General features: G+C 45.7%; 1 protein-coding gene and 1 long non-coding RNA gene across 5 annotated transcripts in view; one reads left to right on the top strand and one right to left on the bottom strand.

Moving 5' to 3' along the window:
* Positions 1–27,738, top strand: part of dve (SATB1_N and homeodomain domain-containing protein dve) — a 135,498-nt gene that overhangs the window by 15,802 nt on the left and 91,958 nt on the right. For all 4 annotated transcript variants that reach the window (XM_086981576.1, XM_022794804.2, XM_022794803.2 and 1 more), the window contains exon 2: positions 334–541. In XM_086981576.1, the coding sequence (XP_086837702.1) occupies positions 334–541 (208 nt within the window). The remainder of the gene's footprint in view (positions 1–333; positions 542–27,738) is intronic.
* On the bottom strand, positions 300–1,771 carry LOC147757595 (uncharacterized). The gene is made up of 2 exons (XR_015322241.1): positions 1,378–1,771; positions 300–517 (listed from the first exon to the last, which is right to left on the bottom strand). It is a non-coding gene; the product is annotated as an uncharacterized LOC147757595 (long non-coding RNA).

Raw genomic sequence — 27,738 nt, 5'->3', positions numbered from 1 at the left:
GTGTGTATGTGAAAGCGTTTTATCATTTTAGAAATTATTCCGCGGTTAATTGCCAATCTGGTTGATTTAATTTTTACTATTCTATTTGCCAACGTGTCATGCACCCTCTTAAACATAGGCATGCGTGAAATCTACAAATCTCTAGGTCTCATATTGACTAAAACTATTTTTTATCGTAAATTTCCTATACCAAGCGCAATCTTTTTTATGACGTGCACAATTTTTTTTTCTATATTCATAGTGCGTCGTTAATTTCAATCACTGTTTTCTTTGTTGTTTTCAATAAAAAAGATCTGATATAAGATATCCGTTTGCTTTTATTTATCCTTACAGTCGAGTCCATTCGAAGAAGAAGATAAAAAAATGAAGCGGTCGGACAGCGTGGAATCTCTCGGAGTTCCCGGGGCAACCGTTGGGGGAGCAACGAAAGAGACGGGCGCCGGAGCTACGCAGGGTGGCGGGGGTAGTGTTGCATCACCTGCGCCAGCCCCACCGGCCCCTGTCTTAGCCAACGTTCCTGTTCAACACGAGTCCGCAACAGGTAAGTAGTCATTAGTTGGGTTAGGTGGGATTACATTTTCACTGTATTTAACAATAAGTAATTAAGCAAGCGTTAATCAAGTAGCAGCAAATTGGTAACATGTCTAAAATATGCTTGTTCCATATGTTACTCTAATTAGAGTAATTCTGACCAGGCGGAGATACGAATCATGACGTTTACGTATAGCAGATATGGGTACAGCTTTAGTGACCAAGGACGCCCTCCCCCCCCCCGCTTTCTCTCTCTCACTCGCTTTGAAACACTTAAGAATAATTTAGAATAAGCTAAACTCAACCAGATTTACAAAACTAGTCTCCGAGGTAGCTTAGTGGACAACGTATTATCTTGCTAATCTTAGAAATACGTTGTGGTCTAGGTTCGAACCCATCGGGCATAGACAGACACACTTTGTCGTTCCGTGCTGGAAGCCAGCCAACCGTCTCATGGGATTATGTCTCACGGCGATACCGGACGTAAAACTGGAAATATATAGACTTAAAAAACGAATCGTGCGGCAGTATTGCGCTAACTGTAAACCTCAGATAGGCTCTGCCACATCCTATATCCCGTTTCGTAAACATTAAACAACGGAGAGTATCCAAAGTGATGAAAATATGTCTTAATTTGGTCTCTTCGTCATTATACACGAATTGCATTAGACGGTTGACTGCATAGAACTCACCTAACCAACGTTTAAAACTAGTAGGTTACGCACACTGAGTTCATGTAGCTGTAGCCGATATTACGTGGTCTTGTTACCTTCCCATAATTCTATATTCCATATTACGGGTCGAAGAAAGTCTACTGAGAAATTATTTCGCTCCATTTCCTTTTACCTTGACTGAAGGTGCAAAGAGTGCGACTATTGACATCTTATTCTCGCTATAAGTGTGTATCAGATTAGTTGTCTGGTTTCCATTAGCTATCCTTATCCAAACAGTAGTTTGTAAAGGGGATCGGCGGATTTTTTGTCGTCGTCGTCGTCGTCATCGCTGCCGTCGCTGTCGTCATTATTGCTATTGTTGTCGCCACCGTCGTTTTCGGCGCCGTCAAAATAGACAGACATCGCACCCAATTGCCACAGTTCCTGCATAACCACTGGCGCTCTCAGTCACGCTCACTGTGTTCCACCTTCTCGTCCGGTGGCCACCCAGCAGATTATGAAGTCGTAATGCGTGCGATAATAAATATATCTGTCTATAAGACTGTAAAAGGATAGGATTTAAGCCCACCAACCATCCTAAGAGGCTGCTGCCGTTGGCTCGTCTTTCGTTTTGAGAGACGATCGCTTTTTCTCGGCGTCGTTTCGATGTCGTCTCGACGCTAAGCGGACTACACGCCATTCACTATGTGTCTTAGTTTCTTATTGCTTGTATGGCATTCTAGCCCGGCAGGTCGCCAGCTAGCAGCGCCATACCTCCGTGGCACCGTTGTCAGGGTTAATCTTATTGTCAACCTGGAAGATCTATCCTCGATGCATGTGTGTGTTTCTGTCTAGAAGTAAAATAGTTTCTTCCCTTTCGGGTTTTCTTTCCTCTCTTTAGCACACACTTACCTCTGCTGAATGTCGCCGCCAGTCTCACTGTAGCCGTAGCTGCCGTCGCGGACAAATACGGATGCAAACTACTCTTGAATCTGTCACACTGGCACTCAGTCGCAATGCGCATCAGCCTTCTGCCTATGCACATCCAGCAGCGAGCGGCCTCGATGGACAGCAGTGTGGTAACGTAAAATTGTAAACGCGGCGATCGCAGGAAGCGGTTGGAAGAGCATCAAGCGAATGAATAGAACAGAACAGAACAGAACAGAACGTGGGACGGGGACACTGGACTCGACGAGAAGAGCCCCCATCTCCTCCCCCCCGCCCCCTTTTCAGCCGCCGAAAGAAGAATACAAAGAGAGAATTGAGAGGAGTGCTTGCGCGTGAGTCCGTGTCGCCGTTGTGGCGATGGCGAGTGCCTAAGCCGCGCGGCTCAACACAGTACCGCGGCGATCATTGTGGTCATTACAGCCTAGCGGAGAGTTATCGTCCTTCCTTAATAGACAGATACTAACGCAGCGGCGTTACTCGTTGATGGTGATGACGGCTACTATGGGCGACCAGTAAAGCTGAGACATCCGCACACGCACAACAACACTTAAGCCTTGCTCAAGTGGAAAGTCAGCATGGAGCACCAGTGGCAAAGCTGGGGACGAACGTGGAGCAGAAAGGAGCATCATCATCGGCATCACCATTATCATCATAGCTAAGATCAGCGATGGCAATGTATGGCCGAACGCAAACCATGCGGCCTGTAGCACCAAAAAAAATTCAGCGATTAAAACAAATACAAAACTCGTAAGCCGAAATAGCCCAAAGCCCGATACGTGCTCGATATGCTACCCCCACAACCCCCCGTTCCTTTTCGTCTCTGCATCCTGATGTTTGCGTCAGTTAGTTAGCTCTAATGTATTAGTGGCTTGTGCGTGTTGATCGCACTGAGTAGCTTGTGCTAGATTTGTCGGCTTGTCATCAACAAGCAGATACACAAACACATACAGGTGCGCTCCATTTGACCTGTTGGCGATGTCGTCGCTAAGCCTGCATTGGTTGTTTTTTGTTTTCGACCTCTTCTTTTTAGCCTTCAACAGTTTTCCCTTATCCCTTCCATCTGACTCAGCTTCCAGAAAGCCACTATTAGGTTTCACGTGTGCTATCGAGTGATGGAAACAAGTAACTAACTGATAGTGACAGCAATGGTTTGTATGACCTATCATTTGGTAAGCTTAAGAATGAAGTGGGCGGAAGTATCCGGTAAACGGGGGTATCAGCTAAGAAAAATCAGATTTTTTGAAACTAATTGAAGACACCGGTTTAACATTGACTATCTGCGTGCACGTATATCTGATTTATACGACAATAGCGGAGTTCTAAACAAGTATGCCGCACAGATCCGTTATAGAGTCGCGTGCACAAGCTAGGTATTTCACTCGTAGAGATTTGTGGTTAGGCTCGTGTTGAATAAGTTGTTATGACGAACTAGCATGACGTCAACTATTGGACCGCGCAGCTCCTTGTGTGTCAGCGAGAAAAACTGGATTCGTCTGTCGCGGACCATCCCGTGGCCGCCGTCAGAATCTTCTTCGTGGTGACTGTACATGCTACAACTAGTACGCCCGAGAGTATCGCTTCGCGGCGCACGATCTTTGCCAAAGTGGATGACTTCCACCTGCTATGATTATTCTCACCGAGCTGTTGCTATTGGCCGTCTGCTCATGCCGTCTATACGTGCACCTTTCTTTTTGCTTTTCCTTTTGCCTGTTCCCGTTGATTTCTCTCAACGGAGAAAAAACGACGCCGAGAATCCTTTAACGCTGGAGAGCGCTGCTATTTGAGGCGATAACATCGAGCGGTCGGTGTTCGGCTGTCGGCAGCATCGAGACCGCCTTGACTCGGTCGATTGTCTGTCGCATGTCGTGAACGGTGTCGTCTAAAGACAAAGTCTCTGCTTTGGCGCGTCCCGGAACGAGTATCGCTAGTACGGCTGGTGTTGCCATTAATCGAATCGTAATGGTAGATCTCGAGCAATGGATCATGGTTGCCGCTTACAAGATGATCACACTGACCACCACTGATCTTGGAAGTTTGTCTTTTTTTCAATCACTGATAGATTGCAGACGCTATCTATGGTTGACTGTTTCTCATGAACTTCTACCTTACGAGAGGTATCGAGTACGAAGTAGCAAAATTTTCACCAAATCTCAGCTTTTGTTTGTTGATTTCCTTTAGTCTTTCTGTTGCCACTGAAGTGACGACGGCAGCGGCGGTGGCGGCCCCGGCCGCTGCTGCGGCGGCTACAGAACCGCTGCAAGCGTTCCGTCATCCTTTCGTTGTCGGTTCGATAACGAATGAGTGCCAGCGCCGCCGACGGCCGCTCAGCCTGACTCAATCGCCTTGGACGGGCTAAGTCGGCCGAATGAAGTACTTGAAAAAAAAAGATTTCCTGCCAAGCTCTTGTCGCGCTTGGCGAGCGAGCTGGCTGCAAGAAAGTGCCGAAGCAAATCGGCAAAAACGTCTTTTCTTTTTCAAGCATTTAGCTGGTAAATGCCTGGCCCCCATTTCTTGTGAACCACAACAGCAGCACCATCAGTACATGACTGACAATTGATCGATTGACTCAATCTGCGGTAATCAAGGTGCGCGAGAGGGCCGTTCCTATGACCGTGTCTAGCCTAAGCCAGAGTATGCGAAGAGGGCTACGAAGGACAGGTCGAAACAATAGCTCTTCGCACTGCTGTTCCCACTTGGTACTATCGGTACTCGCTACCGTCACCACGTCCGCGGCCGCAACGCAATGAATACGGCACAAGCAGTATGGACGCAGGTCCATCGAGCAGCAGCGACACTGCTGGTATCCTTGTTGTTATTTTTATACGTCGACCTATCTACTTAGGCGCTCTTTCCAATGTGACTGTCGTTATTGCTGCAGCCGCGCGTGATGATTGTGCTCACCGTGATAATGTCTGCAGTAACCCGCAGTTGCGACTCACACGCATTGCCCAGTTATAGGCTCTCGGACGGCCGCTTAGGTGATTCCACCTCGCGGCGACCACACGCCACGACGCGTCACTCACACCACTTAAGTTGTCACAATCCCAGCCGATTGACCTAACAGACCGACTTGCGCGTCCGCCAATCCATGCCGTGTCTGCCTACACCGGTAGCAGCAGCACCAGCGGGAGTGCTGCTTAAAAGTAAAGCTTTCTCGAAAGGATCATACACAGGGTTAGTAGGCGAAGGTCTGCTACCTCGATATGATCTGTATTCCAGTGTCTGTGTGCGTGTGCGCATATGTTCGTGTGTGTTTGATTAAAGACGCTATCGTCGCCGTCATTGGCGTGTCAGCTATAGAACCATCAAAATCACCAGCAGCTTCTGGAGCGGTTCTGGTGTCATCGATGGCCACGCATGGTAGCAGAGCGTCTACCACATAGCATAATTAAATATCAGCGGAGCTGTTTTAGTCGTTTAGGTCCGGCGCAAGCACCATTGAAAAGGTGCAGGGAAAAAGTCATGGCAGGAGAAACAGTGTTCAGCACATCGATCAACCGAACAAGAAAAAGGACCAGGCCATCCGGCTGATACGGCAGCTCGGAATTGAGACGATCCTTGAAGAAGCGCCACTTCGCCGAACACTATCCAATGCCATACGCTGTATTTATGGTTGCTCATGGCTTACTAGTACGGCCGTGACAGTTATCGCTCCCGTTATATACGCGGACGAAAGGACTAGGCCATAGGTGACAGCAGCGGTGGCAAATAGAATCAAGCCTACGCAATTGCTTTCTAAGCCTGTGCGATATCTCGGGTTCGTTTAGATAGACGTTGGGACGCGCATTGCGTGTGTGAAGAACGTCTTCACCGCGCGCCACAGCGTGGTGTTCGACCCCATATGCCATTGTCGCTTCATCAGGCGTGATTTCTGTCACTTTTTCACTCCTCTCTGCACACAAACAAGTACACAGATCCATCAGTCTGGCTTTAGACTGGCATACGATGAATAGCATACATGGCCGTAATTGATATATCTCATCGTATAAATCATCAGGACCAAGCAAATCTTGTGTCTGTGTACATCATAGTTTGAAATTAACCAGCCAAGGTAAGACTAGCAATTTCGCAGATTGGTCTCGGCTAGAAAGGACCGGATCAGGAGATGTGCATTATGGGGGACGTGATAGAATCTGCAAACTACTTTGATAGCTCGGCGCGCCTTTCTCACGCACACTTGGCCATATTGTTAAAGGCGACTAAGGGAGATAAGGCCCTAAGAGTGTAGTAGCTTTAATCTGCCACTGAAATCTCTTAGCACGCGCAGCCTTGATTTTATTCCATTCTGTGGTCATCGCTGCAGCGTCTACATTCAGATTTATTCGACAGCTTTTTTGGGGTCTTTGGCTATTTGCAAGTCTATGTTTTAGCTTTTTACTCGTTGACTTACTACTATCACTTTATGCCCATTTGATTTTGTTCATTCCCCTGATATGGTTGTAGCCGTTAAGCTGATCTTACCTCAAACAATACAACAGCAGGCCAACTCTCGTCTTTCTGGCTTTTTGCTGCCTTTCTCCTTGATCTACATCAGGCCACATCGAGTCGCAGTCCGCCTTCGCTCGGACTACTAGCATAGGAAGCGCCTATAACAGCAAGACCACTAGCGTGTCTATCGGTGGAACTTCACACCCTGAAACCTCTTCGTCGTTGATGCGAACTCGAAAAGCCAAATCGTTTAACTATCACAAAGAATGATACAACGAACTCCCACTCTGACGGATGAGCTTTTCAGCGGCGGCGGCGGCGGCAGCGGCGGCGGCGGCGGCGGCGGCGGCGGCGGCGGTGGCGGCTGCTGCAGTAGCACTAGCTTTCTTGGTTTATCGAGAGCTTTCGATATTTAGCAGAGCAGCTCAGAGTAGTTGATAGCTGTAATGGTTTGACAGCAGAGCTTCTTCTCCATAGCCTCCCCTGCAGATTTCTTCCAAGATCAGCTCCGAATCGTAAGTTAATTCTTTGAAGATCGCCAACAGCGGAGATGACTCCATAGCTATCCGCAGAGGACGGTATAGCTTGCTAGTTAGCTACCGATGCTGATGCTTCTGTTGCTTTCTGCGGGAGTAGCGACGCTGGGCGTGCAGACGCTCGAATAGACGGATGCATTCACTGTCGTCATTCTATGAAAAAACACCTCGCGCGTCCTTGCAACTCCGCGTATACCGGACGGCGACCCATCGGGCATTGAGCGTTTGTTAGGGGCATCTTTTGTTAGGTTGCGTTAGAACAACGGTAGTGACGGCCCCCTGCAGAGCATCGAAACGCCCCGAAGCTATTAGAGATGTAAAGGCACTGCGATGCGAGGCAGTCAGCCAAGACGTATGCATGGAAATAATGCAAGTCACTCGCTTCTATATGTTCCGTCAGGGTTAACATTTAATAATAGATTGGTATTCTTCTTGAGGATTAATGTCTATTATTTGTATTGTGCATGGGTATGTTATTAAGTAGTAGAGATTAGTATATTTTTCTCGAGTTGATACTCCGATTTCCAGACGTTCCCTCCGAAAGCAAAGAGCCCATTTTATAATTTATTTTGATTAAAAAAATTAGGAGACCACTGAGGATACCTAGATTAAAAGTTAAGTGCTTCATTGCAACTGAGTCCCCTAACGAAATTAAGTAGAGAACTGTAGGCGTATTGTGGAATAAAGTTGTTTTTGATTTTGAAATACAGCTGTTTCCAACGCCAACTTGCGCACCGCCACGCTCTAATAGATATCATAGAGTTGCAATTCGAAATAAAAGTGCAGATCAGCTTGAGCTAAATGTGTACAATCATGGATTACCTACGCGGCTGAACCGAGGCGGTATAATATATATATTTACAGTATACGTGTTCTGCTAGTGGATATTGGATAAGGCTGAGATAAGCCCTTCCACTTTTTCCCGGTATCAATTTGAGGGCTGTGTTGTTGAAGTCCCTTGAAGACGTGCATGACTGTATTTTGTGTGGCAATGAGCCACAAGCCTGAGTGTATCATAGGGTAGAACGTGTCGTTGAGCTTTCGCATATATAGGCCAACCATCTTGATATATCGAAATCACCACTGTACCTAGACACATGATGAGCGATGGCGCTTTGTTGTCAGTTCGGTCTCATTGAGAACGTGCAATACTGTTCGTTGTGGTACTCCACCTGTATGTGGTGTTCTATGGTGAGATCTATATTGCGTCACGCAGGAAAGGCACAGTTCTTCAAGCGATTTTCCTCTCTGGCGTCGATCACCGTCGCCTGTCGATCTCATCATTGGCCTAGTGCGCCGCATATAACGGCGAGCTTGGCATAGACTTCTTCTGCTGCTTATTGTGTGGCCATTATTATTCTGCAGAGTTAGTCGAGTACACAGTACACTGCGCCGAAGCTACTACAGGGACGTCTGCATATTCATCGGTGCTAATGGTGTTGGTGATCTTACAGAGGGACACAGGACTCGTCGGCCTTTGGCTTCTGCCTGCCGATTGCCGTTGCTGACTCCTCTGGTGGCATCGATACACACACACACACACACTCCCCCTATAGACACATCATGGAAGACATCAGCAGGCAGTAGCTTCACTGGTCGCAGCATATGGTCGTCCGAGAGGCCCCATCGGTACTCGGGTACTCCATAACATCGAGTCCCGTATATATGCGCTCGTAATCGGCTGCCTCTGCAACAGCAGCAGCGTCGCCATCGTAGTCATCTTCGTCGCAGTACTCCAGCAAATTTCATCATCCCGGTGCCATGAATAGCGCAGAACTGGACCGAAATAGCAGGAAATCAGGAATTGGCGGGTATGAATCTCCCCAAGTGATTCAGAAGTCTATTTTATAATATGTACTGCTAGTGGTAGTGTCACTAGTGGGTAGTACTAGGCCACATCATAGCAATCATCATAGCAGAAATAAAAGGTTGAAGAAATAGCACCAGGTATGCAGTAAGTTATAGCGTGCCTAGCGCAGAGCGCAGTATTCTATAACCTTATGTATGAATGTATGTATGTGTGTACGCTCTATCGCAATGACCGCCGGTCCGTTAGTTCTGCTGGCAGACTATTCAGTCCCCCACACTTCCAGTGTCACTACTCTCGCTTACACTGGGGTGAAAAGGGGAGGAAACTAGCTTGCTCCCCTACTGAGTTCGATTGAGCTTTAGCGAAGGAACAAGTCGACCCGACTCAATCCCAAGCCAACGCTGAAAAGGCCAGGCCCTCCTTCTTCAATCGGCGTTCGGTTTGGCCTTGCTATCTAGAGTATGGCAGTTCAGGCGATCGTCATAGCGATCAGCGGACTCTTTTAGAAGCTCTTCTATAGAACTCTAGTTTTGGCGCGACCATTTATCGCAGTCCGTGTTGGCAAACTGAATATCCACTTGGTATATACTCAATCAGTGACGCGCTCTGTTATGTAGATTTAGACTTGACACAGAGGAATCAATCTATGGAAGGCATTTTCGTAGAACTACTTGTCAGCACCGCAGACAGGATAACGACTTTGATACGGTTTCCGCAGGTCGAAATATTATATATATATATACATAGATAGAGTAGAGTCAGTTCGTACCTGGTACTACCTGTTGCTAGTAGCAGAGAAATGGCCGCTAGAAGGTTTCAGGTCCGCAAAATGAGCGTTTGAACTCCTGTAAGCTAGCGTTGAGTTCGGGAGCCCATTGGCTCGGCTGACTCACGACTGCCCATTAGATACCACTCTTTATGCGTATGCATGCGTAGGGGTAAAATACTTTCGTACGATCGCCACTGTCGCCGTTACTGTTGCTGCAGATACAACAAACTCGCTAGCGGCTATGAAGCGGACAGTAAAACAAGGGGACAGAATTTGTTATAGGACGATTGTTTTGTTGATGGCCGGTAGCCAATTAGCGTTGATCCAATGGTAGCGAATCCAACGGGGCGCAGTCCTAGCTTCGCTGCTATGCCTACGGTGACAGTTTTCATTGACTGATTAGTCCAGTGGGAAGGCCGTATTGGAACTCGATGTCAGTCAGACAGCAAGCAATAACAAAACCTCTGAAACAAATTTTGCGATACTCTTCTTCTTATATGCCTTAAAACAGAATTTAAGAAGATCAAGTATTATAGAAATGCGACTATACTGCCAATTGTACTGGTCAAATCATGTCTTCTGATGGCCTGATTCATGTAGGGGCTAGCCTATCGTAATAACTCAATCATAGGACCATCTAAGCCCTTTCGTCTTCAGACGAAGCTAGAGATGAGAGATGATCTGTGATTCTAAACAATTCCTAGGGAGTTCTACAACAGTGTGCTATAAATTCCTCTTTCGCAAAGCTTCATGTAACGCGAACGATACCATAGTGAGGCGATTGACTCCACCGAACTCAGATGAAGGTGCTGAAGCGCGCAATAAAGCCTTTCAATGATTAATGATAAACGCAATTATGGATCGAATATTTAATGTTATTATATATACATATTTAAGTACATTCATGACGATATATCTCTTTCGAATAGTCGCTAGAATGATGCTTTTCCATGTTCTTAAATGCATCCTAACATGTAACAGAGATGCCAGTATACAATCTATGTATTGTACGGTTATTTAGAAATTTATTAGTACTTATTTCCGCGTCGTCTGCATAGCGTCTGTGGCAGGATCAGCGTTATCGGTGTAGGTATTAGCGTAATAACAGTAACGCGGTAGTTGTTGTAAAATCGTGAATAATTTCTAGCTGGGTTTGTTCGTCACTCTAACATTGTTACTGTTATTTTTAATAGATACGTAGTAGATGTTATTGTGTAAATAATACTCGCGGACGAGAGATCGCTCTTGCCCCCTGACCTCCACCCAGCTGCTGCTGCTGCTGCTACCGGGGACAATAGCTGTGCAGAGTATACATATCTTGTATGTAATTTAGTGCTAGACACTGGAGAATGCAGCTCATCTGAGCGGTACGGTGTTTACGTATGACAATGTGGTTCAATGGTGAGCGTATGTAAAGACGCATCAGCCAGAGTACCCTGTTCCCAAGTGATGACAGAGCAGTTTTCTTGGCTTTCTGACACGTGGAAGTGTTGTAGCAGCAGCAACAACAACAGCGGTCGTCTCTATTGGCAATGGCTGTCCATTGGCAGTTCGCCTGCCACAGCTAAAGGTTCCAGATGTCAGCCATATGATCATAATAATTTGCCCCTTGGCGGCGGCGGCGACAGCCGAGGCCGCTGCTACGATCAGCTCTACTTAGAGCACTTTACTAGGATGATTGCTAACACGCCGTGAGTGGCTGTGGACCCTGCCGGTGCCTTAGTTTCAATAGCGGCCGTGGTCGTGGTCGTCAGGGAAGTGACCTGGGTCTGCTGACGTTGTGTGGACGGGGTGGCGATCTCGATTAGCTTCGGCCACGCCGGGGCGCCATTTCTGGTTGCAGCCAATGTTGAAGCGGTTTGATATTGAAGCGATATTATCACGCGGCAGCATTATTGTTGTCAAGTGACTACGAGCCCATAACTTCATCTATACAGACACACCCCCACATATATATATGAAGAGGAGAGAGACTTAAATGGTTGTTGTCGTCTACGGAGAAGGCGTCCTCTAAACCGACTCTGCACCATAAAGAAGATGGCAAAACTAAACGTGTAGCAAATCTCGCAAGAAACAACACTTCCGAACACTACAAACAACTATTCTCCAGAATATGTCGAAACTGCAAATTGTGTATTGTGAATATAAGGTAAAGATACTGTACGTTCAATATGTGACCGCCGATTGCGTAAATTTATTGAAGCCTTCCATTTTGCATACATTCGTACTTGGTCTTGTCATCGCTATTTGAACAAATTACAATCACTAGCTATATGAGAAATCCTGGAAGTTACATTGAATGTCATAATCATCAAAGAACAGGTGCATCGAAATGCTGGCAAACCCCTATCTTCCCATACCTAACTTAGTGAGATAGTCTGGGCGGATTGCCGAAATAGAAGTACATCTCATCCATTAAGGATAGGAGGGTGCGCGAATGAAAAAGAGAAGATGCCGATTGAGTACTGGATGTGCTAACTAGAAGGGATTATCCGTGTAGACGAGGGATGACGACAGGTAGTACTTGATTCGAAGCAGCAATAGATTTCATGGGCGATCCGACAATCGAATAATTCTCCCGTGCTCGGATGAATGCGCGGCTCGCTATACTGCACTCATTCTACAACGCAACATCGAGGAGGGCCTGAGCGGCGCTGCGACTCGTGCCCTTCTTCCCCTGGGTGATGTCTGCTCTTAGGATGTTAGCCTTACCGTTTGGCTTCGTTGAGCCTCTTTATTCTTGCTCGGTTATTGTTGTTGTAGATTTATAGTTGTTTTCGCTACATGGCTTAAGCAGCTAATCTGCAATCCGCTATTGCTTCTACACCGGCTTAGATTGTCGCAATCAATGCTGTTGTTGCTGTTACTCCTGCCGCTCCTACTATTCGATGCGGCTAGCGCCGTGTCACCAATTTTGCGTGACGATGGCTATTGGTTTCTGATCTCACTCAAAGCGTCTGTCACTGTGACGCACTCCCTTCTTCATCAAATTCTAAATCTACTAACTTTTTTGGTCGCCACTCTCTCTCTCTCTCTCTCTCTCTCTCTCTCTCTCTCTGCTATTTTGGCATTGAATGGAAAGAAATGGAAAGCGGCGCAAAAGGGGGCAAAAAACAAACCTGTTTTAAGGATTCTAGTATACTAGCGGTGCGTATTCAGAGGGTTAAACCGATCGAGTTGAGTGCGGCCATTGTAATGGTCGTTCGTTCCTTATGGATCGTGATAGATCCGCCTGATCCTTGGGCGCTTCACACGTTCTCCTGTCCGTGTAGTATATATGCATGGTAACAGATATGGGCCAGGAGTTGAATCCAGTCTATTCAGCCAGGTATCATGCGGTCACCCCGGCCCCAGTCAATGTTCGTCGCAGTCGTTTAACTAAGAAAGCGCTTTTATAGACAGACGCGAGTGTATACGCACTAGATCAAACCCTACCGACTATCCGTTCATTCTCCGCTCTTTTAATGCAGCCATATCTCCTCTGTCTCTGTGTAGCAACATTCTCCATCTTCAAGTCGTAGTTTTTTTCCTGCCTCGTTCGCTCGCTCGCCGCTCGCAGCCCCCTCGCTTCAGCTACACCGCAGGCTGAACGAGTGACAATGACGGGCGGCGGCGCAGAGCAGGGCTCCGGCTGCCTAAAGGCAGAGCAAGGAGCGTTGCTGCTGCTGCCGCTGTTGTTGTTGTTATTGGCGGCGGCGTCCGGCAATGGGATTAAGCGCCTCGCTTTATAAAGTCGATTGTCAGTCCTGCTATGCGAACCGACGAGCTGTCCGCTTCTCACAACATCGTATTGCAACAACACAGACATGAGTACAGATCTGCTAAAGTTAGTCTCTTGCACATAGAAATGCACATGGACCCAGCAACGCACGTGTGCCGTAGATACATACACACACACAAACGCGCAGAATCTCATGAATCACCCGACGAGATCTAGTCGAGAAGTAGGAAACGAGTTGGAAGGAGAAAAAACTTCAATGGTTTAATCGCAAAATTGCGGAGAGGAGACGAACGAGGGTTAGAGGGAGGGAGAGTAGAGGGGTCCGATTGAAATCGACGCCTAGAAAACAGCCAGAGTGCAGAGATCAGACGCCGAGTAGCACAGGTAGAAAAAGCAGAAAACCTCAAGCTGTTGCTAAGGCTGAATCCACCGCAGCTATATATAATACGTATTCGTTCTGCAGGCGAAGAAGCCAACGACGAGGCAGGGTGCAAGCAGTCGTCGTATGAACTACAGCCGATTGATTGCGCACCTCTCAAGCGTCGGTCGGCAGGCGGCCTTAAGCAGTAAACTAGTCTGCAGTACATGGCGAGTATCGGAACTTAGAGGATAGGCAAAGGGACTGAACAGTCGCGTCACCGTAGCAGTCGCATAATTACCGCTACATATACGGGTGACGGCTCGTACTATTTTTCGGTCACTTATTTTGATGCTACCCAGTTCTGATTCAATGAGCAGGTACCGACGGACAGATTACAGATTTTAGCGCCTGTATTATAGAGCAGTATGCGTTATGCTGTACGAGGTCAGCACCACTGTTGAGTGTTTTCGTATAGCATTGGACATGCGTAGAACGTACAACAGACTGACAAATACAAACACAGAGATGATATAATTTAGGCCAGCTGAGCCTGCGGCTGACTCTACAAGAATTAACGAACCGCATTTCTTTTCGACGCTGTTTTAATCAACCCATTGAGTGAATGAGTGTTTTTGCTATTACTGAAATCCTATAACTGACATCTTTGACCAATTTCGTATGGGTGAAGAGCAAAACGTCACCATAAAGTGTGTTGTTTAGGAAAACAAGACGACAATTACGTATTCTCTACGAAAAGAGTAGCGAGTGTATACAGAAAGGTATGATCCTACAGGACAGCAATAGAGAAACTAACGACTGGTTATCTATCTAATTGTTTATTGTATTTGTCGTTTACACACTATACAATAAACCGGTAGGTGTCGCTAACTGTGTACAGCGTTTCTTTTTTTTTTTTCTTTTTTTTTTTTTACATTCGAACAATCTAATATTGTATTTGCCACATCAGCGTTCATCGTTGAAACAGGCGCTTTTATACAGTTCCCATTAAAAGAAACAATGGTGTGTGATTTCAGCCACTGATAGAATCATCAAAAACGTATTTATCGGCATTCCTATCTTTAACTATCTTTTGCTTATACAAAACAGCCTTTACGGATGTTCCATCGCAAGGCTATAACGACTTGGGAGATAGTTATCAGTCCCTGGACCGCTGAGCTGAACCAATGAAATGACGTTGCAGCCGCTAAAAAATCATATATTAAAGAACATTGTTGCTAATAATGATGATCTGCCTTCCGTATGAACTATTTAATTAAATGTATCCTTCGATGCTGGAAAATAAGATCTTCAATCACAGTCGATATGATGACATAACACTGATGCGCGACAGCATCACCGAACGGTCTCAGTACCGTAACGCATTCCAAGGTAATGGCCATTCGCAGAGTTTTCCATTTACGACTGGTTTACTAATTACAGCACAATCAACTGATATGTTTTTTCCGTTTCGTAAAGACAAGTGTTTCTTCTCTCCGTACGATTTTTTTCTATTGGGCTTCACTAGTGACCAAGACGGCCAGGTACGCTCGTAGTTTCTCTAGGCTTTTTTACTAAATTCCATCTAAATTAACGACTTAGTCATCAGTGATTATCATCCAGGTCCGCTACTGTGGTAGACCTAAACAGTTTTTTAAGATACACGCATGGCAAAGGATCAAGAGTTATTGACAAGATCGAGACAACGGCCTATTCGGCTGTTCATCGCTTATATTCTCTAGCTACCAATTGTCCGTCCCTGAACGAAAATATACGTTAGCTAGTCTCGTTGCTGTAGGAGAGGCATGGATGGCGCTAGCGATAGCATTAGTCGAAGTGACTGTGCGCGTTTCGTACGGTTCAGCTTGGCCGCTACGAGCAGCGGAAACAGCATCATCATCTTCACTGCCACGACAACTTCACGGCTTACTCGGGACGCCCTTTTTTCTATCCGCTAGATCCGTCCATGGTATGAATGTATTTGTTTCGGCGCGCTCAAAATCGTCCCTGTACTTGAGGAACCCGTCTGTTTATGACAGTTCCTCCTAATCCCGTTAATCCATTTACGAGGAGAGCATGTACGTCTCTTAGAACATGCGGGAAACCAATCGTTACGTTGGTTTGTCTGGTCTAGCCGCATAACTGAATGATCCCACTCGAGCAAGGTTCACGTGTCAGGTCCAGGACACATCCTCCGAAAATATCAGCCGGCTCAGTATCAGCGATTTTATCCTGTCCTGGCTGACAGCAACGCTTTTCGGCCTATCTGCAATTTAGCCAATCACATGATGAAGTGCTAAAATGATACGGCATACAAGCCGTAGAGAGGAGCAGGACCGACCTAATTTATGATTTGCACTTTATCCGTAGAAACGCTAGTTCCCGGCTTCCGACGTCGAACGAACGATGACGAGGAATATATGCGAGCAAAAAATCATACGCACACATTCGTCCATTGTACTTGCTCCGCGTCAACTGAAAGCATAGGTCTCTTTAATATAGAATAGCTTTCATGTAACGGCAAGTGGGAAACCATAGTGCACCCTTCACTTACGCACGTATAGGGATACGCGCTGTTGTCCTGCATGCCAATGGCCATTTTGCTCTCGTGTGCCAATAGTTTGAATTGATAGTGGGTTCCTTTCAGGACGAGAGACAGAGTGCCGTGACCTTTGTCTTAATAGTATTTATAACAGAAAGTTTAGGTTGGGCAGGAGAGCGGCGTCAGGGAGCGAGTTAACCTAACGGTAGGGTTATGTAATAAATTGAGTTGTCGGTCGATCTAGTTTGTCGTTAGGTATTTGGAACTATAATATAAAAACTATGGCATCGAACAGGTCTACTGTTAAAGTCGTTCGAACGTCCCTAATTAAGTCAGTCACCTATTATATCGTTGCTAGTGTCAGTCAATCTGTCGTCGACTGACTCCTTTTTGACGACTGATGGGTTTTTTTCTTGGCGTTAGCAAAATGTCCTTTCGCCATTGTCGTATTGACTAACTCGGTTCCTTCTATTTCGAGCCTGCGTATCGAGTAGGACGCGTCGTTCGGCACTTATATATGTACCTTATAGCGCATTCTTCATTCATTCTGACACGGAGAGTTTGGGAGACCGCAAGTAGTTTTTGCGTTTGTTGTCCGGGACGAACAGCAGATCCAGCATATATATGTATATGATACTCGTGCCGCTGCCTTTCGCTCAATATTCATTAACAATCTGTTCAGTGTGGTCGCTGTTCGTAAAATAAGCTCGACTAGAAAAAGAACGAAGAACGGCGAGCATTGAATGGAAAGCCAAAATCAACAGTGGATAGCCGCACCTTTAACTGTGGCGTGGATCTAGATTCTTCAACAGGTATTTTACGTACATAGCATGAACTACGCCAGTGACAGTAATAATGGCCTCGAGTCGCGCAGGACGACCATGCATCAATCTTAAGTATGGTGTTTAGAACAGACACACGTCAGAAGTCGAAAACGCCTGCCGGTAGTGTAGTTCAATTTACGCGACACGGTCATATGTTGGAATCGTCGGGTTTCTACAACTATTGCCTCCGCCGCCGCCGCCGCCGCCGCCGCCGCCGCCGCCGCCGCTGTTGTTGTTGTGGCCATCGTTCCCCTCGTAAGTGTGAGAGCAAAGTGAAAGATAGAGAAAAGAGGAAACAAAAAGAAGAGAAGAATCACCGGACGATAACGTCGTGCGCAGTCGACGACTGGTGCTCAGATATCTAACAGTACATATGCATTTATATATATATATATATAGACTGTCCCAAAAATGTATCCAAGTTCTTGGTCGATTTTCCTCTGTGTAATTATTCAGAAACGATGAATTGACCAAAATTAGTTTTGGAACAAAGGCTATTTATTTTCAATTGCTATTGGCAAAGTATGAAAATGTCACAGACCTACAAAAACAATAGCTGAACGAGCGTCAAGCAGGTACTCATCGATGTAACGTTCGAATAATAGGGTCACTTATAGAGTTGAAACTATAAATAAACCTTCAAGATGTTCATAGACGAAAATTATCAGCAGGATTTACCACCAACCAATAGAGAGCACCGTAAAGCTATAACGAAATCATCCAAAAAATCTCTAAAGCTTGATTTGAGCAAACAATGTGTTTATCGCGATCAAAAATCGTACATAAAATGGTCTGGACTGAAGAAATCAATTTCGCGAATTGAGAACTGTACACACGATCCACAGCCCTCGAATAAAAATGCTTTAACGATAAAGATACATTCAAATTAACCGACATATGATTGCACTTACCGGCTAACTGTAAGTGTTCATGTGACGCAGAACTACCACGTAAGTTCAGCAGAAGTTGAAGTGCGGTGCGGCACTTGGAACAGCAGATTAGACAGGCGGCGGCGGCGGCGGCGGCGGCGGCGGCGGCGGCTAGCACCAGTTATTTGTAATTAGTACAAAACCACACATTGGACAGAATTTTTGGTAACGATGACGAATTGTTTTCCAACGGGACCGAGCATTTGCACAATAGCATCGTAATGTAGGGGCATCTCTCAATGAAAATCATCTAGACAAATGAATGTGACGAAAAGATCCAGACCTGATACCAGTTGACTTTTTCTTATGAAAATACCTTAAAGATGAGGTCTACGCTAAAGCATCTGCGTCAGGAGGAAAATACCCATCATATGTAAATAAAAAGCCCAGTTATAATTATTCAGGTGCGTATACATTTTTAAGACACGCGTATATATATACACATATACATACACCCATATATATATACATATATATGATGAACATGGACGGTACGGGTTTAGTTGGCGTTCCATGTTGTTTCTACTGCCACCGGCGCTGCTGTCGCAAGCAGTTGTTTATGAATAGTCAGCGCCACGAGTGCAAGCTGAGGGTATCATGGTGGGAATCAAGATTCTAACAGAAGTGTAGTGGTCAAGGTGCGTCCACGTATTGCAGCGGCCTCATCTTAAGCTCATGTACGCCTGTCTCCCCTATCGTTGTTCAGTTTTTCATTTTCTAGAGGACATTTCCTGTCCCCAGGTCCATATAGCGGATAGTTGTTTGGGCTGAGGTTCGCACCTTGCTTCCCATCGCCTTTCAAAGGGCTTGACAAAATACCAGAATTGTTGCCCCAGCCGGCGGTCCACTGCCTGGCCCCGTTTTTCTTTGCCGTCGGTTCCCGGCAAAAGTACGTGGCATATATATGCGTATGGTAGATAGTCGTGACTTTGACTTTCCCTGTTTTTTTTTCCTGCCTTATCCTCTTAGACTTTTGCCCACACCGGCCACTTCGTGCACGGTTTGCTTCCAAGACGACCAGCTACTCTAGTCTCTGTTTTAATAATTAAGCTTATCTCGTCACTGGCTCAGTGGGAAGTCTCTTAAGGGATATATAATTTCTTCTTGAACACCGCCAGACTGGTGCCATACTGAGGACTGGCAGCGTCTGACCTGATCTCGCACTTACTCTAGCTCTTTACGCGCAGCTCCGAACGCCCGTTCCGTTCCGCTTTGTAAAGCGCTTCACCGAGCTTTCTCCGTCAGGTATAGCTGCCTCCTCATTAGGTTTCGTTCGCGAACTCGCGCTTTAGGTACTGTACGAAATCATCGCTGGACGAAGGTTGGGTGTGACGATGGCAAACACCTGTTTTCAGGTACCTGTTAGCGCGACGCTTCGGCCACACGTCCGGCAACAGTTAACACAATTAGCGGTAAACTTCGACGGATCGTGGTCGAAGTTTTCAAAAAGTAGTGCCGCTCAGAATCTACTTATGATCCATCGGCGGGGCGGCATGAGGAAGGCGAATAGCTCCAGAAATAGAGGTAAATGGACTGGCAGGACGATGGCGATTGTAAATAAAACACAGCACTTATTACGAGGTCGTTCATTTATTCATGATTATTCTCCTATTCGGAAAATGTGTTCAAGCGTGTGCTTTAGGCCGACAGCAGGATGTGGGCTTGCTAACCCTTTGCTCGCTATAGGTGTTGTTGGCGCTCTTGCTGTATTATAATATTGCATGGCTTACACACTTCTTTGGATACCTCTTCATCACTGAGGAAAGGAAGGCATTTAAACAGAAATGGCAATCTAGATTGTACTTGAAATCCAACTGCCATCACAAAAATGAAGTGGTCACCCGGAGCCGGCCAATGATCTGCCATATGTCAAATGGCAACAAAGCTTCATAGTTGAAAATGACTATACATCTACGAGCCAATTGGGAGAAAAACACATCCACACATCTACACGATATAAAAAAGTGGCAGCAGTAGCAATGGCGATACGAACGAGAGCCACTATAGGCACAACACGGTGGTCGAATCCCTTCATTTTTTTTCGAAATTTCCGCTGCGATCAGATATAGTAATCAGAAATAGTAAGCGCGACGTGTAGGTAGGTAGGTAGGTAGGTATTTGCTCTTTTATGTGCGGAACCGAGTAAACGACCGGCATACAATAAATGGACCTATCGAAAAGAAAGACACATGACGATAACAGCAACAGAAGTATGCTTGGTAAACGATATTGAACATGGCTGTATAATTTTAGTGTTAGGATAAATTTGATTGTATTTGATCGTTGACCGCCTGGTCGTCGTTGTCGTTTGGTGGCGCGGCTGTCGTTTCAAATTTTAGCGGCGGCACTAGCAGTTGGGCTGTTATATAAGAAAAGGGATTTGCTTGTTCAATGTGAGTGTATCGTCTATAGTATGTAGACAACATGTAGCTTTATGAGCGCAACGGGTGTGTGACAGGGGGCTGGTGCTACAGCGATGTACGGCGTTGATGTCCAATTGAAAAACGTTTCTTGGCCAGGTTCGAAGACGGCGAACCGAACGGGAATAACTGTCCGACGCTACCGCTGAAACTATCCAGATACGAAGGAACGCCAAGCGGCGAGCCGATATAATACAATATTGTTTGATGTAAACTTTCTAACAATATCGTCGTTACATTTATAATATACTGTCGAAGTTTACCGCTTCAAGCTGTCTCATTATAGCATTGTGCAGTGTGTGCATAGGCGCACATGGACTAATAACGACGGCCATACAAAAAACGCGTATATATTTGATTCATAATGCACGCGTATGTACAGTAGATAGAGAAGGACAGAAAAGAAAGTGAAAACGCCTACACAATAGAGAGGACCAGCCTTAACTTGAAGCTTGCTCTTACTACGCAGGAACTTGCAAAAGTTCTTAAAACGATCCGATCGTTTCGTTCGAAATGTACAAAAAAGGTAACAATCAAGCCAACGAGCTGTTGATAAAGTTATAGGCCGAAAATACGACTGTTGAGTATGTTTCATTTGTTCAATCGAGACACGTCACAGACAGCAGTACAACGACCAAAAACGGATGACGCGAGTGTAGTATTTCCTCTGCAGAATATCACTTAGTTCTTATTCTTGCGACCCCTTGGGCCCCCCTCTCTGCCCCCTTTCTATGTAAGTGCGTTCGTTACTGGCTTCACTGAGCTGCTCAGCTTTAACAGCTAACAAGCCGTACCGGGGGTGCAAATGCATCGGCACTGCGATGCTTAGTTCTACTACTACCACCTGCGGCAGATCGCAACGGACATCGTTGACGAAGTTTTCGCGTCCGACAAACGGCTAACGAACAGAAGACTGGCTGTAGACTGCCGCGCTACGACGCTGACGATGGCGGCAATAGTGGCAGGTGGCTGTAAAAACTGGCCGCGCGCCAGGCAGCAGTAGCAACGTGCCTCTTTTTCGCTACACGCTCATCGGCTCGCGTGGCAACAGCAAAATCAAGTGGTGATGATGGTAGTGACGACAACGACGACGATGACCACGGCAACAACAACAACAAAAACAGCAACAGCGGCGGCGGCGGCAGCAGCAGCAGCAGCAACAACAACAACCAGAAAATTTATTTATGCACAAATGATTTGCTGGTCTAGCTGTTGGCGTGATTTGGGGGTGAGAGCTGACCTGATCTGTTAAGAAGACGAAAGAACGATTCGCTGGAGAAGATCGTAGACTCAGTCCGGCTTCTTCTGTTCCACCTACAAACGATAACAGTAGCACACGCAAAAACAGGCATTCTCACAGCAGACGCGCTAGCAAAAAACTGGAAACATATTCATTCTATCCATATAGTAAAGGATATTATTAGTGATCGAGTAGAGGCTGGACACGCCGGGTGAGTGTATAGCAAATGTGCATGTGTGTGCATAGGTGAATGTACAGGAACCTGTTATTTTATGCGACATTTCTATCTGTTTCTCAGTTTGCCTCTGCTGTCCGAAAGAAAGCCACAGCATGGACTTGATAGTACTGAAGTAGCAGAACACTTTGGCGTTAGTGGGGCAAATGGAGGTGAGCAAACGAGTAAATAAGCAACCCCGACTTTCTACGCTGGTACGTGTGGGGTGCTAGCTTCGCTGCTAGGTGAAGCGATTACTGCGACTGCTGTTACTGTTCTATTTTCGTCATTTACCGGTGCCACTTTTGTCGTCTCTCGATCGATCGTTCGTTCGTTTTGTCTGGAAACGACGTGGACTGAGGTAAATTGGCAGGCAACGCTAGTTTTGTCGATTTGTGGGGATTGGCACCGAGCGATCACAGTCAGAATCTGCCATCCAACAGATACTTCAACGACGACAGCGTCGGTAGCGGCAATGATAACAACTGAAACAGGCAGCACCTCAATCAGCAAAATTACTCACTAGTGGAATATATATATATATATACACACACACACACGTTTGACACGTAAATATGAAAACGTCCTTTTATACGTATTTCTAGGAATATCCGATTACTGTAACAGCATTGGATCTGCTTATTTTTCACTTACAAACTTGTTAATTGAGCTAATCGCATAGCTAATATTTAATTGTAGGAAGTATCAAGGAACTACATAGTTTGGAACATAATTTCGCAGGCCGTGGCGGTACTCAGTGATACAGTGCAGTAACTGGTAAATGAAAATGCCTCAAGTATCGTATGATAATTGTTATAGGCGTGACAGAGCGTGGATTTGATAATTGATATGGGTGTGCTATATATGGGTACAGATGTAGTGGGTAGGATTTCTTGTTTTTCTGCTTTAAAAATAGATCTATATTGTTGTGATTGGAGAGCATCCAAACAGTCCTTGTGCAGGCAAACTTCCTAGAGTCCTAAACCCCCTGCCCGCCCGCCCGCCCGCCCACTCGCGCAGGTTGCATATAGGACTTTTCGAGTATGTAGGTCGTTAATTACTGAAACAAGAAGATACAATCTGCAGTCACACAAATCATCTATTACTGTTATTTTTAAACCAGTTTCTGATAATTTATTTATAATTACTTAAGGCACACTTGTTAGCTACCAGCTGATGAACTGGACGCCTACCATAATGAAAACGATACGACTCGGCGAAGTGGCAAGCAGCATGATTCGTGTGCATACCTATACTTAATGTACAGATGGATATATCTTTACTGTGAGAGTACGCAGTCAGAGTGAACGCTGTTTTGGTAATTGTCGAGATGTGATAGACATCAGCCGCTAATAATCCGCATGGCCTGGTGAAGTATTTGTGCACTTCGACCAAACAAATGAAATGCTGATGAGATGACAAGTATATATGCGCTCCTAATGCCAATTACCCCACGACGCAGAGCACACGATAAGGGCAAATTAGCTAGCAGCTGGCTTCTACTTGTGCCGCTTTATGAGAGAAACGTTTCAGGTACAGCATGTATACATTTCATTATAGGATGTACACACATTATACATGTTTATATATACACAAATGATCAAGTTGTGTCTTTCGTGTTCTAAGCTTGTTTTTATCTATTCGTCTCCACCGCTGATACAAGTTAGTACTTGAGGAGGTAGCGATTTGCAATCCGTTGAATCTTGCTTATATTATTTAGTGTAGAAATTCGACGTTTCTTGCATCGTTCATTCGCTTGGCCTATGCCAAAAAGCGAGCATCCAGCCGTCAATAAGATGGCAAGATCAGCAGCACGAACCCATTAGAGAAAAATAATGCCGGGCTTGGGCTGGCTATTATATTTCTCCTTGGAATGACGACGAACTTCTTAACGACTCGGCCTGGCCGGTTTTTCAACGGCTTCAGACGCCTTCACCCGCAAAAAAGACGATTGGCAAAAAACTGGGCACAACATCACCACCAGCAAACGCTTTGCGTATAGCGTAAAGAAGCCTCTCAAGTCGATTACAAGTAACTTACATTCGTCTGTTGGAACTGATTCCGCTCCAAGTCAGTTGCACCCAAACAGCACAATCTTTGGAAAACAGAATAAAGTACTGGATTAAAGTTAAATAATAACAACATGGCGACTGTTGTTTGTGCTGAATATCATGTTCGCTGTTGGGTACAAGAACGATTCTATTGCGGCAGATGTACCATACACAATGTGGTAAGGGAAACCTGCTCCAGTTCCGGCGAAGTTTGACTTCACTTATATGTACATTCTTTGCACATATATGCTGGTAATTGTGACAGGCGTTATTGTTTTCGCAGCGGCAATCGTTATATTCCTGTACGAAAATCGCGTTAATCATCAATAGTATCGACTGTGACTGATGTAAATCGGCACCGTACTGCTTTTCACACAGCGCAGGGTCAGTTCAAATGATCCGACAATATTGATTTTTCCCTTTTTTTCTATTTCACTAGAGCTGGTTGGTCATTGCTCACCGATTTCGACGCGTAGCAATATATTAGCAGCACCATAGTCATGTTCGTTAATGCTCAGACTGACAGAGCTACACGGGGTGCGACAGATAGGTGAGGACGAAAACCGTTTCGGGCAAAAGAATGAGTCACTCGAAGTGCCGGCCTCCGCTGCCGTTCCTACGGTGGTCGCCGCCGCCGCCGCCGCCGCCGCAGCAGCCGCGTTCGTGGTGGCAGCGGCCGGACGAGCCGTGAAAGTTATAACATTGTTCTATTGGTTCGTACTATTGTTTTGTTTTGTTTAATAAGATGTCTGTGTCTCCTTGTCTGTCTGTCTGTCTGTCTGTCTGTGGACGTTGTGCACGTTTACGTCATATGACGCCGCTATTTGTTATCCAACAACGACGGGCAACAACTCAGGCGAGGCGATGACTCTTCCTTCCGATATCACTACGCTGGATGTAGAGATACGACGGTACACGGCGGATGACGGATGATAACGCGAACTGTTGAAAGATCGCAGAAGCGGGTGGCTACCCCGCGATTTCAGACCGCGCATTTATACCATTGAATCGTTTGCGCTACGACGGTGGCGATCATGTAACGTTGGCCGTCGAACAGCGGAACATCCCGGTGCTCAATAGGACGTCGCGCGGACCGTCCAGACGTCCGAGCGATTTCTGCGCAGAAGAAGAGAGGTTCTTGCAGCTCAATGTTGTCAAGCGTCGATAACATATGTGCGGCGTCGGTGGCAGTTTGGATAATTTGACATTGACCTCGTCATCGTTATGGTTTAATGTCATGGTAACGAGTTCTATTTGACATTACTTGTCCAAAAAAGGTTCGAACTTATTATTATCGTTGTAGCACGAAAGGTACTCGCAGTTAGCATGGTAATCTTTGCATCGTAACAGTGCCTTTCAGAGATAGTGCTGGACACGCATCATGTCGTATTCATGGCTATATAATTACCTATTTACGCGACATAACAGGTGTGGTCATGCGTCGATACCTGACGCGTAGTTCACGATGCGTTAGCGGATATAGGAGTGATGTTTATAACATATGCGCATGTACGTAGATATGTAGATGTACGTAAAGGTGTGTCGGATAAAAACAACAGAGAATAAAGGCGGAAGAAGGTTCTATTTTATATTTTGGTGTCCTCTCAAGCACCTCTTAACTCAACTTTTCAAGTAGAATGTGAAGCTTTATAAATCTTCATTGGGGATACAGGAATATTGTATAACAACCATATATATATATATACAGCTTCACTAAATTCGCGTATGACCGACATGATCTTCTGCCACGGCAAAGCGTAACAGACAACTGTTTCGGAACACCATATTACCACGATTAATTATTTATTTCAAGCAATTTTGCATGAGTCGTATACGCCACAGTGTAAACTACGCTTATCAGCCTGTACTCGTCAAGCGCTCACCAGCTAGCAGGCAAATACCACATTTACGAACGTTACGTACGCGTGAAGTTCTTTTACGTGCCGGCTTTCTTGCAGTCGCTTTCTTGATAGCAATACATCTTTTATCGGCTAGTATTTTACTTAATTACTGGTTCTATTGTTGGTGTCATTTCAAGAGCGCCCTGCACTGAACCGCAACGCCATTGTTTTTGCTAAGTATCGGTGACTACTGTTTGTTGGCCTATTGGGTCGGCCTTTGCATTTGTCTATTTCACCTATAACAGCCACAGATAAGCCTTCTCATAGCTGTGAAAAATTATTCAATTAATTGTACACAATGTTATGTCATTGGCCTATCGATTGCGTCATGCATGATTTGTACGTACGGACGTATACAATTCATATGATTACGCCTTTGCTGAAATATATAGTCTACAACGTAATGAGGATATTGATATTCTATTCCCTGCGATGTTCTGCGAAATTCGCCACCTAACGACGGGCTGCGGGAGCGAACTCGCTTATACTTATCGCCGTTGCCTTCAGCAACAACAATGTGCGAGATAAAAAATACCCATTCGAGCGCCGGAGACAACGGCGTCGATGAGCGCGAACTCGGCTCACCGCGATCAATCAACAAAACGCCGTTCAGAAACACGCTTAAATTAGATAGATACATGGAAAACGGCCATCAACGGCGAACACAAAATACACGAATAGGATAAATTCGAATTCTCCGTACTGTTCTGCTTCGTCCAGATTGTACACGGGCCCTTAACGCCGCAATTTGATCATTCGACACAACTCTAGATCCATATAGTAACACAGGTCTGTCTGTGTATTGATAATACGTCAGTGGAAAAAGAAAGCTGCCCCGATTTGATAGCCATAAACACTGGTGGTAGGCAGACGACAAACTTTTGACGGGCTTGTCGTCTGCCTACGACTGCTAATCCGCTTGTAAACTAGTCAGTAACACAACGCGAGCGGAACAGTTCCCTGTTAATCGCGTCGATATTTGGTAGCAAGGCATTTATTAAAGCTCTCCTTTTGTTGTCACCGTGAACATATTTAGTGCACATAAACTTCAATATTTTTCCCATCGTACCTTATAGAGACTATAAATGTTGCACGACTTCCACCCTAACGGCTGACGCGTGTCGTCAACTCAAACGCGAACCCTTTATGGGGTTAGATCTGCGCACCGCGTCCTGTTGTCCTCTTGCCCATGACCTGTTCGTGCGGCGCATCCTACCACCATTCCCCTTCTTCTGTTTCCCGGGAAGGAACCACTCTCGCTGATGGTGTTAACGACGGCGACGGTGGCGGACGGCTCCGTTATCTTTCGTTTTTTGTTTTCTTGTTCATGCATAGCGAACGAGAGGGACCGAACTGCGAGTCCGCACTTGATATTTTATCCTAGCCCAACGGGAGCGCAAGGCTGGCCAGAAGTAAACCTTGTTGTAGTTTACAGTTTATGAAGATGACGCCAGCCGGTTGCCGTATCGGCAACCGTAAGCGCAGCAACAAAAAGTCATTAGGTTCTTCAAAATAAACATTACAGTCAAGCCAACCATTTCGGCGGATAATTGCTAAACGTCTATCTCATCACGGGCGGACTCAGCTGAATAATAATCATCATCATCATCGTCAGCATCACCGGAAGCCAAGTAACGAGGACGATAATGACAACAGAAATACAACCAGGAGTACAACGAGTGCTTTGGGATTGATGCCTTCTCCTTCAACCGAATTCCGTCCAACAGCGTTCAATCACTTGCTCGCCCCGCTTCGCCATTCGTATCTGACATACAAACTACGATACAAGCAACGTGGCCATCGCCGCGACCGTCACTGGGCCTTTGACAGATTTACTGAGTAAATATCCTATAACTGCTAACA

This window comes from Varroa destructor, unplaced genomic scaffold (assembly GCF_002443255.2).
Source record: "Varroa destructor unplaced genomic scaffold, Vdes_3.0 BEIS01000002.1, whole genome shotgun sequence".
In the NCBI taxonomy this organism is placed as follows: Eukaryota; Metazoa; Arthropoda; class Arachnida; order Mesostigmata; family Varroidae; genus Varroa; species Varroa destructor.
The sequence above is the reverse complement of the archived record's forward strand: the minus strand, read 5'-3'. Positions and strand labels throughout refer to the sequence as shown.